The sequence below is a fragment of the Capsicum annuum genome, chromosome 12 (assembly GCF_002878395.1).
Source record: "Capsicum annuum cultivar UCD-10X-F1 chromosome 12, UCD10Xv1.1, whole genome shotgun sequence".
Classification (NCBI taxonomy): domain Eukaryota; kingdom Viridiplantae; phylum Streptophyta; class Magnoliopsida; order Solanales; family Solanaceae; genus Capsicum; species Capsicum annuum.
Genome location: NC_061122.1, coordinates 26,312,236 through 26,324,273, shown reverse-complemented (window position 1 = coordinate 26,324,273; position 12,038 = coordinate 26,312,236). Strand labels below are relative to the sequence as shown.

At 37.0% G+C, this 12,038-nt stretch overlaps 1 protein-coding gene across 3 annotated transcripts; it reads left to right on the top strand.

Annotated features, from left to right (window-relative positions):
• The first annotated feature begins 484 nt into the window (after positions 1-484).
• On the top strand, positions 485-11,516 carry LOC107850663. Of its 3 annotated transcripts, none has more exons than XR_007048247.1 (3): positions 485-2,753; positions 8,822-9,554; positions 10,498-11,516. XR_007048247.1 is itself a non-coding variant. In XM_016695352.2 (2 exons), exon 1 carries the CDS (start codon positions 662-664, stop codon positions 2,747-2,749), a length of 2,088 nt encoding a protein of 695 aa, XP_016550838.2. In that variant the 5' UTR covers positions 485-661; the 3' UTR covers positions 2,750-2,753; positions 8,516-8,813. The 3 variants fall into 3 exon arrangements, 1 of the variants encoding a protein (XP_016550838.2); XR_007048246.1 differs by having other exon boundaries at positions 10,457-11,516; XM_016695352.2 differs by lacking the exons at positions 8,822-9,554; positions 10,498-11,516 and adding an exon at positions 8,516-8,813.
• Positions 11,517-12,038: the final 522 nt, after the last annotated feature.

The window sequence follows — 12,038 nt, the reverse complement described above, 5'->3', positions numbered from 1 at the left end:
GAGGTACTGCTTGAGTTTCCTTGTAATAGAGTTGTTGCTAGGAAACAAAGGATTAGGAGGTTAATACTCGGAGTTTGTATTCAAGAAATTTGCTTGAGTATAGTGGAGCTTATAAATCCTGGAGGCAGGTCGTGGTTTTTTCTTTATTGAGCAAGTAAATTCTACGTAAAAACCTTGTGTCCACTATTTACTTTATTCTTGTACTTTGTAGGTCATACATCTCCTAATTCTTGTTGTGTGTGTCTATCTGGGAACATGTGTTGTGTGTGTCTATCTGGGAACATGTTTCTAAGTTAGGCGTAATCGATCTCAGCTCTTTAACTTCCTAATAAAGATGACCCCACATTTAGAATGACTCAAATTTGAAATCTCTGATTAAGGATGAAAGAATTATCACAACCCTTGTTGATACTTAAATCATATCATTTGTCGAGGTGCTCACTTGAAATGAACTATAGTACGATTGTCTAAACAAATTCAAGGGAAAAATATGAGGGTTTATCAATGTGTTGATTGGAAATTTGGAATATTGCACGTGACTTCTAGTAGTACATTTCAACAAAGAGTAACACAGCACACTTGCCTTATTCACTCCGCCTTTTTTCTCTCCCCCTTCTTAATTCTCCTTTTTCATTCATTTTCTTTCCAAAAACCCTAAAAAATGGAGCATCCATTTTTCCTCAATGCCGCTCCAGCTAACCGAGCCGAAGCACTCCGTTTACTCCAAATCGCTGAAAAACTCTTAAACAATCGTGATTTAGTTGGTAGCAAGTCATTTGCTACTCGTGCTCGTGAATCCGACCCAACACTTTCACCCGTTACTGACCAAATCCTCGCAATCCTAGATACGTTAATCGCTGGAGATAAGCGGATTAACAATCATCACTTTGATTATTACTCCATTTTACGAATCCCGAGTAGTCAGACTCAGAATGTTGATTTTATTGCTGAACAGTATAGGAGGTTTGCGGTTCTTCTTGACCCGCAGAGTAATAGTTTCCCTTTTACGGAACAGGCTTGTAGGCTTGTTTTTGATGCGTATTCGGTACTTTCGAATCCGATGAGGAAGAATATGTATGATAAGGAATTGGGGTTTTTTAGGAATCTTTATCCGGTTGTGGGTCAGAATCAGAATGTTTGTATGCCAATGCCGATTAACTCCAATGCAGACCAGGTGTTTGTGAATTTGCCTAGTCAAGATTCAGGGTCAAATGCTGCTGGATTGAGTTTTAGTAGAGACCCACAAGCGGGGATTTCTATGCCTATGAGCTCTATGGCAAGCTCGGGCATGGAGCAGCAACCTGCAACGTTTTTGAGACAGCAGACACAGCCTGTGACTTCGATTTCATTTTCGAAGGCCGATGAACAACCTGCTACATTCTTGAATTTGAACCAACCACAACCGGTGAACTCTGTGAGGAGCTTAAATAGAGAAAACCAACAACTTGGTACCGGTTCGAGCTCAACACAACGGAGAGAACAGGTGGTTTCTGTAGAGAAGCATGGGCATCAAAGAGAAAACCCACAATTTGGTGTTGGGTCGAGCTCCAAACAAGGGCGAGAACAGGTGGTTTCTGCAGAGAAGCATGGGAATCAAGGAGGAAATCCACAATTTGGTATTGGGTCGAGCTCGACGCAAGGGGGAGAACAGGTGGTTTCTGCAGAGCAGCGTGGGAATCAACAAGAAGCCCCACAATTTGGCATTGGGTCAAGCTCGCCACAAGGGCGAGAAGAAGAACGAGTACATGTGTTTTTTGCGGAGCAGCATGGGAATAAACTGGCTCAGAAGGGAAATGAAAATATGGTGGGGAACAATGCAAGTAAGTCTGCAAGTGCTAGCGAGAATGTGAAGGAGAAAGAAGGGAATGCAGATGCATCAGGTAAGAAGATACCTAGTTTCTGGACCGCATGCCCTTGCTGTCTGAGTATGTATGAATACTCTGTGGATTATACTAATCGTTATTTAAGTTGTCAAAATTGTAATAAGGCTTTTCAAGCTGTACCAATTGCATCTCCTCCTCCAATTGTTGATGGAAAAGAACTTAATTTTTGTTCTTGGGGATTTATGCCTTTTGGATTGTGTTTGGAGGATTTTAATAGAAATATAGACAGTTCGAGCTGGTCCCCGTTTTCGCCCATGTTTACATGTCCGCGATTTGGGGGGAATGGAGGGGGTAATGTAAAGAATCATGCTGTTGGAGGACAGAGTAATGTGAATAAGCTTGGCAGTTTGCATAATGCTGGTGGATCGGTAAGTGGGGTTGGACGAAAGAATTCTGCTCCAACAATATATATTGTTGATGATGAGGAAGATGATGTGTTTGTTGAGGTATCGGGGTCAGATGAGGAGTGGAGTCAGGTTAAGGAGAGGAAGAAAGCAAAGAATGGGAAGCGAAAGAGTGCAAGGACTGGAACCCCAAGTAAAAATGGCGTCAGCTTGCAAGATGGTTTAGCAACTCAAGGTGGTGTAGAAATGTCCCATGTTGTGGCAGTTGAGTCAAGTAAGAGAGGTGTTGCAAGTAAGACAAGAAGGCATCCTGGGAGGTTCGCAAAGCACTTCGGTAATTTGGATTTGAATGTTGAGTTCAGTAATGAGGTTGAAGAGCCTAAAATTCAGATGAGCAATGTAGCAGGAGAGGGAGATGATGATACTGTTGAAGTAATTGGATTTTTTGATGGTCTTGATGAATTCCTTAGTGGTCTTCCTATACTCGATGCTGTGGATGGTGATAAGATAGAGGCTGCCTAGCGAAGTAAGACCCTTCTTTTGTTGTAGTTGTAGCTATAACTTTTATCTTCTGAATGCTGTAGTTAAGAAAGGTGTAGAACTATTAAGACCCTTCTTTTGTTGTTGTTGTAGCTATAACTTTTGTCTTCTGGATGCTGTAGTTAAGAATGGTGTAGAATTATTCCTTAGCAGTTTTCCTATATTGAATGCTGTGGATGATCGGGTAGAGGCTGCCTTGCGAATTAAGAAACTTCTTTTTTTGTAGTTGTAGCTATAAACTGTCTTCTGGATGCTGTAGTTAAGCATGGTGTAGAATTACTATGGCACTTGCGCTGATGTTTCTATTGTAATGCTAAGTTACCATTCTCTTCTGAAGTAGCTGCAATTCAGTTTACTGCTTCTCTATCTCCATCCTCCTTGAGTAATCTTATCACTAGTAATCATAATTTTTCTTTATATTGCGTAGTTCTTTCATTTTAAAAAGTATATCTTTTCATTTTTAAGAGATGAAATGGGTGCTGCTACGGACTCATTTGCCCACTGTCTTATCATTGCAAACAAACTTGAATTGCAACTTGAAATCTTGTCAATGTCAAAAGTAAGTACTAGTCTACTTTGGAAGTCAATTGATAGTGCTTATTCTTCCTTTTGCTTATCTGGAGTTACAAGTTGTGGATCTCACTGGTAATAAATTTATTGCACTGTAATGAACACTTCTAACCGGTTAGATCCTCAACTTGTTGCTTCAGATAAGAAAAAAAGTACGGTGACAACAAAATACCTTTTTCACTTTAATTCTGTCCCTTGTTACAGAATGTCAAATCAATATCTTCAACATCTGCAAACTAATCTTTCAGTCGGGATTTCTCTGAAATGCTAAGCGCCATTTTAGCAAAATACTCTCATTTGAGTGTAGTCTTTTTTAAATATTCATGTTTTGTTATATATGTGATTGGTTGCTTTGATTTTGCATTTTCCAAGTATTATGCGTTGATGCTTCCTTGTTTGGTATAGCTGGTTTGATGTTTCATTTTCATATTCTGAAATGATGACCTTTTTTTAGCTGATATAGTGATATGTATGTGGTTCTCATTCTTCATTTATTTTCTCATGAAAAATGTAGATACTAATTTTTCATGAGAATCATTCACCTTTTTCCAGAATAATGTTTCACTTTATTCCAACATCAGTGTTTGGTTATAAAATTTCCAAATCCAACTTGGATTTTGATTCTAAATTTTGAGAAGTGCTCGAAGCTTGTTTTCCAACTCCATCTTCATAAATTCCAAATAAATTGCTCTCTTCTTTTTGCAAAAAGTACAACAAAACACGTGTCAATCTTCATAAATTTTGATTGAAGTGAAAGATATTTGGAATCTTTTTATTTGATAAAGTAAAGATTTCTCGTTGAAAAGCATCAGGAAGATGCTTTCATACTTCGAACCTTGACCTAGGCGAACCAACACTCAATCCTTAACTTGACCGAGCGAACCCTTCTATATGAACATGAAGATACAACATTTATATGTCATCGTATCTAAAAGAGAATAGTAGGCATAGTCACATAAGAGCAACTCTCTATCAAGTAGTGGAAACATAGAGCCCGTTCGGAAACCAACTTTTAATCTCTTTTTTAGTTTTAGGTGTTAGGTAAAATAAAAAAGTACTTAAAAAGCTAAAAGATGATTAAAACAAACTAAAAGTGAGAAGTTGGGTTCCCCCGGCTTTTTACTTTTTAGCTTAAATTTGTTTTAAGTTTGACCAAGATATTTATCTTTTTATTCCTTATATTTTCCCCTAATTCCAACAATTGCCCTAAATTATAGCCTTGTCCTAAATCTACGAACTTAAAGTATTGGATTTTTTGATTCCATTTTTTTTAAATAACACTTGAATTATTGCAATATTGTTGATATATTTTGTAACTTTGTATATCATACTATTACAGTTTCACTTTGTGTATGCTAAAATATCTATTTTTTTAACATTTTAAAATAAAAAAGTAACTTATATTTATAAATTGACCTTACATAATCACTTAATGTTGAAAGTGCATTTAAATATAAATTATTTTTGATTTGTTTGAATTGAAAATCATATATTTCAACTTAATTATGGTGATAAAAACTTTAAGGACATTTCAATCATTTTGACAACAAAAAAGTGTTTAACAAGACTTACTTATCAGACACATCAACAACTTTTTTCCCGTTTCAACACTTCTATCTAAACATTTATCTGCTTAATTTATAAGCGATTATTTTCAACTTATAACCTTTTAAGCTAAAAAGTTATTTTTTTTAAGCCTATCTAAATTGACTCATAGAAGTAAAGGTAATTTAAAGCCTTGTTTTCATTAAATAACATAAGAAATCCTTTGAACATTGTAAAGATATGACACTTGGGCCTAACTCAACCCTAAAAGCTAGCTCATGAAGGAAGGATTGTCCAAGTCCATATAACCAAATCGCCAGTCCATTCCCTAGCCGATGTGAGACTTTCACTCACACTCTAACGCCTTCCTTCACGTACAGGCCTAACTGGAGGGTTGACCGAGAGTACAAACGGAGATGGATCTGGCTGTGGTACTATGTTGGAAAGAATTTGGTTATATGGACTTGGGCAATCCTCTCTCATGAGTTGCCTGGGCATGTAGGAGGGTGTTAGAGTGGGTGGAAGTCCCACATTTGTTGAAGAATGGACTGACTATTTGGTTATATGGACTTGGGCAATGCTTTTCTTATGAGCTAGCTTTTGGGGTTGAGTTAGGCGCAGGTGCCATATCGTTACAAAGATTAAACCATATTTAAGAATGACTTGAGATGATTTCAAAACATATGCACGACTTAATTATTCTAGTCTACGAAGCCTCTGATATATGAAGCCAGAATAGAAAATTCCAGGACAAGGTCCCAACGTACCCAAAAAGATTAAAATACATCAAAGACATGAGCATATCCTAGATAAGAAGTGGGGCTTACCAACTCCAGTTGAATGCATATTGATATATCTATCGAGAAAGCCTGTTCTCCTGAACACTTAACCTGCATGACCCTATATAAAAAGAGGCGTAGTACATATCAAACCGTACTTGTATGTAAATAACATAAACAACTGAATACAAGAATAACCATGACAGGAATAAGCTCATGAATGGAAACAAGTAACATGACATCAAGGCAATACATGTCATCTTTCGTCTAGGTTACTATGCTAACTACCTTGCCAGACTCCGTTATTATCTTTATACAACTTATCTTTTTATATCTTACGTTCATTGGGAGATATTGTCCTGCCAAAAGAACGATCTTGTAGTAAGTATAATTCTGTCCTTGGCGTTGTAGGAAAATTCAGCATTCTTCCCTATAATATCTTCCTTCCAGTATAACTAATATTCTTCCCATTAATATTCCTGAACTTTTCTTTTGGCTTGTACAAGTATGAGCTGTTATTAAGGCAATCCAAGAGAATTTCAAGATCCACTTCATTTCACCTTGGATCTTGATTTATATTAATTTGAATGTGGTCACATTCATATTGTTTAATTTGGATTTTAGTTACTCTGGATGTGGACTCTTTTGTGAATTTGAGGCTTCTCGCATATCTTGATACTTCATAGATTTTGGACCTTCCTTGAGCAACAAATTGATCTTGATCTATTTTCTTTTGGAGAATATTTTCCTTCCACAGGATCATAGTAAATATTCTTCCCATAGTTCTTGTACCTTGATTTGGCAAGTCTTTTTCTTCCACATCTTCTCTCATAATATCTTATTTTCCATATTTGCTTATATCTTAGTCAAATCCTTCTTCATCAAATAAACTTGTGCCAACAATAAATGTACCTCAAGTAAATGTTCTTTTATTAAATTGTGCACCTTGGACCTAACAAGCTTAACTTAGTGCGAGACAGTGTTCAGGGAGCGTGATGCGAAAAAAGCGACAAGGCCATCACACACGAAGCGTGAAGCGAAGCGTTCACATCATTGAAGTGAAGCACAATTTAAAAGAAAAAAAGACTAAATAGAGCATCCAAACAGTAAGACAAAACTGAAAAGACCACAACAACTATATAATCAGCAATAAAGACTATACAAGCATAAGTTTAAATTAAACACCAAAATCACAGGTTTGATCACTGAAACACCTATTGCCTAGCAAAACAGCACAACCCACAATAGCAACACAGTCCAACCAAATAGCAAAACAAACTAGAAAAAAGACAAAAAAAACAAATCCAAGTCGCAGCCGTGGTAACCCTAGAAAATCTGAAAGTTGCTTTAAGTGGACTCTTTTTTTTTAAATGTATAATTGACTCTAAAAATAATGTACTCGAACAGCTCGCTTCTCACTTCACATCTGCTTCACGCATAACCCTGTGATGCGTCCACTTCTTTAAGGTTGGCTCGCATCATCCACACACAGCGATAGAGGCTCGCATTGCTTCGTATCATCGCATTAAGTGACGATACGAGCGCATTCCTGAACACTGGTGCGAGGGGACTTTAACCCAAGTCGGTTTATCCTACATTGACATATGTAGTCTCGGGCAATCATCTTAGACAATACCCTCTCAGCAATCTTAGTGGTTCTCCAAAAAATCATTTCATAATATAATTGGCCTATTGACCCCTTCTTTCATTCATAAAATGTGGCCCCTTCTTTTCTTTCATAAAATGTGGCTAACTAACCCCCTTTTACTCTCATATCATGCGAGTCATTGGCCCATTTTTTATCTATCATTCCTTCACTTCTTTTATGAGTCAAAATCGTAGGAAGAAAATAGTAGTAGGACATCATGTCTTTGTGAATTCATGGAAACTTTATGATAAGGGAAAATATATTAGAAACTTGGAAAATTAAATCATTTCGTAAGCCATTTCATGAGTAAAGAAATGGTATAACTTCATAGTTAATCTAAAGAAAACCATAGGCTATTCTTCCTTTTGCTTATCTAGAGTTACAAGTTGAGGACCTTATTGGTTATTATCACATTGTAATAAGCTATGTTGCCTGGTTACTTCAAAAATGCCAATGGATGCATGTCAGATTCTTCAAAAATAGTGTATTTTTGGAAAATCTGAGACGAGTGAGGCATTGAAAGCGTCCGTTCTACTTAGGTAATAAATACCTTTTTTTTTGAGAATAATAAAAAAGTACTTATTAACTTAGGTAGTAAGTACTTCTAACCAATGAGATCCTCAACTTGTCGCTTCAGATAAGGAAAAAGTAGTCATTGCATGGTGACAACAAAATATCTTTCTCAATAGTTCTGTCCCTTGTTACAGCATGTCAGATCAATAATTTGAACATCTGTAACCCTAATCTTCCAGTCGGTATTTCTCTGAAATGCTAAGCTTCAATTAAGCAAAATACTCTCATTTGAGTGTACTCTTTTAAACATTCATGTATTGTTTTATATGTGACTTTCATGTTTTGTTTTACATGTGATTGGTTGCTTTGATTTTGGATCTCCCAACTGTTTTGCGATGACGTGTTCATATTTTAAAATTATCTAGGAAGAAAATATGTGCTGCTCATTGTTCAGTATTTTCTCATGCAAAATTTAGATGCTAAATTTTCATGCGAATTATTCATTTTTCTCGGAATGGTTTCACTTTATTTCAAAATAAGATGATTTCACTTTATTTCAAATTAAGTGTTTGGTTATAGAATTTTCAAATCCAACTTGGAGTTGGATTCCAAATTTGGGAAAGTGCTCCAAACCTGTTTTCCAACTCCATTTCCATAAATTCCAAATAAAGTGCTCCCTTCTTACCTTTGCAGAAAGTATGACCAAACATAACTCCATCTTCAACTCCAACTTCATATTTGAAATCTATGGCCAAGCGCCTACTAAATTATAATTCAAAACTAATCGATGAATCATAATCATAAAGATAAACATTTCAAACACATCAGCTGCGAGTTTGAGTTCTATACCAAGCAAATTAAGTCCAGTATTTAAGTGGGGAAAGATAAAGCGGTGGATCTATCATCCCAAAGTTCTGAAAGTTGTTGGTTCTTTCAAGTGCTGATGATATACTCTGTAGCTATGATGAGGTGTTGATGGTGGAAGTAGTTTCTGATCAGGTGGGTCTGACTTGTCCCATGCCACTGTTCCTGAAGAGTCTCAGACAATGAGGGAGAAACTAGAAATGAGAAATCGTGTGCTGCAGCAGGCTAAAGAGAATGGCTGTTAAGAATTTTGGATTTGCTCCATGTTTCAGGATGAGAAAGCAAGCTCTGCCCAGAAGATTATTGTTAACACAATGGTGAAAGCAAGGAGTATTCTCAACGTTACCAGTTTCAAAAAAAAAAAAAAAAAAAAAGCAAGCAGTATTCTCTCTGCATTAATAAACGATGCAATGGAGATATCTGCCAAAGATGATGGAAGGTTTCCAATAGAAATGAGACCCTTTCAGTTTAGTTTGCTGGTCTTGTCTTGTTAAGGGCTTGTGCATCTATAAGGGCTACTCTGCATTTTTTTTCCGATGTTCCTACTTCTTTGCCTACTCATGTGATGGGCAACGAGCATAGAACCATTTAGGTTTTGTTCCATATTGTCGGACTTTTATCAAATGTCAGCATCGGAACGGACACTGATTTATTTGGGGTGGTTTTAGAGATTGGAGCTGAGGGTGGGAATTACAGTTTGGGGAACAAGAGGGCCATGCACGACAGAAGAATATGTGACCATAAAATTTGATACTGCGGGTAATTTTGAAGGTTCTCAATCAGATAGTTCAGTCTCCACCATTCACTTTGGTGGAAGAAGGCACAGCTGCAAGGAAGTGTGGAGGGCATGTGCAAAAAGCTTGTCCAGGTTAGAATACATGCTGTTGTTTTCCCGATCATTCTTGTCATAATGTTCTCCTTTAAATTGGTTTATCTAGCTAACAAGATAGATGATTAGAGCTTTTGATCATGTATAAGAAGTAATGTTCATGGCTTGTCTGATACTCATACATGCTGGCATGTAGGTCTGCATTTTGATATTGACTAGGGCTGGCAGCGTTTGGGCCAAACCGAAATCTGTTTTTTTTTTTCTTTTGGATCTTTGATTTGGATTTTCGGATTACGGATTGCATTTTGGATGTAACTTCAAAACAAAATGAGATTTTGGAATCATAGAATCTGAAATTTTTATTCGTCACATTTATCCTTACATATTAGACAAGCCCATATACCAAATATTAAGTTAACCTTCATAAGAAATGTGTAAAATTAAGGAGTGCATTCAGTATGGCGTCATGCCCTCTGTCAAGTCAAGACCCTGTAAACAAATGGGAATCTGTTGATTGTTCAAGATGATTTTTCTCCCGATGTGACTACGGAACATGTGATTTTTTTTTTTGAGAAGACTACAGAACATGTGATTTTGAAATTATTACATCCAGGTTTTCGAATGAATGTTGTAGTGTGCTTTTGTTTATTTTGGCTACCCCCTGCCATGGCTGAAACTAGCATGAACATGGCCCCCGCCATTTTTCCCTCGAGTCATCCTTAGAATTGATAATTTCTCTTGTATTTTGTTGTCTTATTGTATACAGTTTTTAGATGCTGATTATGATAATAAATAATCCAAACAAGAACACTTTGTTGTTTTTAGTTTCCTTATATCTGCTATTTGAAGTGGTAAATTGGCTTTTGAAAGTGATGAAGTAATGGCTGGGTTACCATACTGCTTACTCCGACCTATATTTTATGTTTTTGCATAAATTTCAGATGATGCAGGGAATAATATATGGATGTCCTTGAATGCCCAGGGTCACGGTCAAGTGATGACACTCATTCTGAGATTTCAAAAAGAGACATCTTTTAGGAAGCACATGTTAGAATATTCTTTGGAGCAACCAATTTCCCAAAACAATGTTTCAAAAGCCCACATGTACTCCTCGCTGCTGATAACAACAACAAGAAGATGATGACGTACATAGCACTGACTGCTAGTTCTGCAGCCATAGTTGGCCCTTGATCATAGCACTGACTGCTAGTTCAGAGGAACAAGTACGGGAGAGATGCCTACAGGTGGGAATGAATGGTCTAATAAGGAAGCCTGTTCTCCTACAAGGTTTAGCAGATGTGAACTATAACGACTCCTTCAAAAGGGGTGGTGGGGTTGGCTTGTGAGGTCTAGTACTAATGGTGAAAAGCAAACTTCAAAAGGTTCCTAGAGAGCATGAACAGATCTTAATATCATACTCCATGTAGCAATTGCATTACATCTTTGTTAGAGGAAACCAGCTTCTTCCTAACCAACTGCCAATTTCTAATATGTAATTACATCGCTCTTCTTGCAATCTCGGCTTATGGTGAAGTGAAATATGTCAAGATGGTGGTATGGGGTCCGTCATTTCCCCCCTAAGAAACAGGAAGGATGTTGCTGATTTGAAAAACTTTTAATCCTTGCATGTCCATAATCTCAGTTAATCCTTGTGGAAGTCGTATGCTTGAATTTTGTACCTGGCCCGTCATTGTTACTTTTGGTTACACGCGTAATAAACTTTTGACTAGTACTTTCTTGTAGCCATGATGTTCAGGGCAACTCATGCTTCTCTTCGACTAGTCGAGTACTTGTTACCTCCATTTAACACGTGTTGTCTAACTTAAGTTGGTCAAACGGAAGTTGATGTCACTGCATCGACTCAGTAGCCCACATGCTTGGATGCTAGATGTTACTATGTATTTAGATGTAGATATTCATGTTTTAAGAAACAAGAAGGAAGAATGTTACTGATACAAACGAGGATTTGTAACCCTTGCAATCTTATACTTGTTTTTCCTACTGGACCTTTCTTCGTCTCATCTATTCCATGACAGTCTTGTGCTTGATTTTTTCCTCAGGGCACGCTGTTTACTTATCAAACTTCATTAGCTTTTACTAATGCTCTTAGAACTTCTGACCAATCAAAAGAATAATCATTTTCAACCAAATATACCTTTTGGAATGTAAGGCTTGATTCTTGTTTTATTAACCTCTGTGAAATTGTCAAAAAGACTGAAAGTAGTTTATGAATGTACAAAAAATTAGCAAGAGAAGTAAACACGAAGAAGTTTGAAGATTCAACTTTCAATATAAGAATATAATTTTCACAAGTTCCTCGAGGATGAAGAAGAGCTTTTACGTTTAGCTTCAATATCGTTTATAGTAAGACTAGTCAGGGACTTACACTTGGTATTCATCGACCTGGAAAAGGCGTATGATTAAGTCCCGAGGGAGGTTCTTTGGAGGTGCTTGGAGGTGAGAGAGGTCCAGGTGGCGTACATCAGAGCTATTAAGAAAATGTATGATGGAGGGAAGACCAGG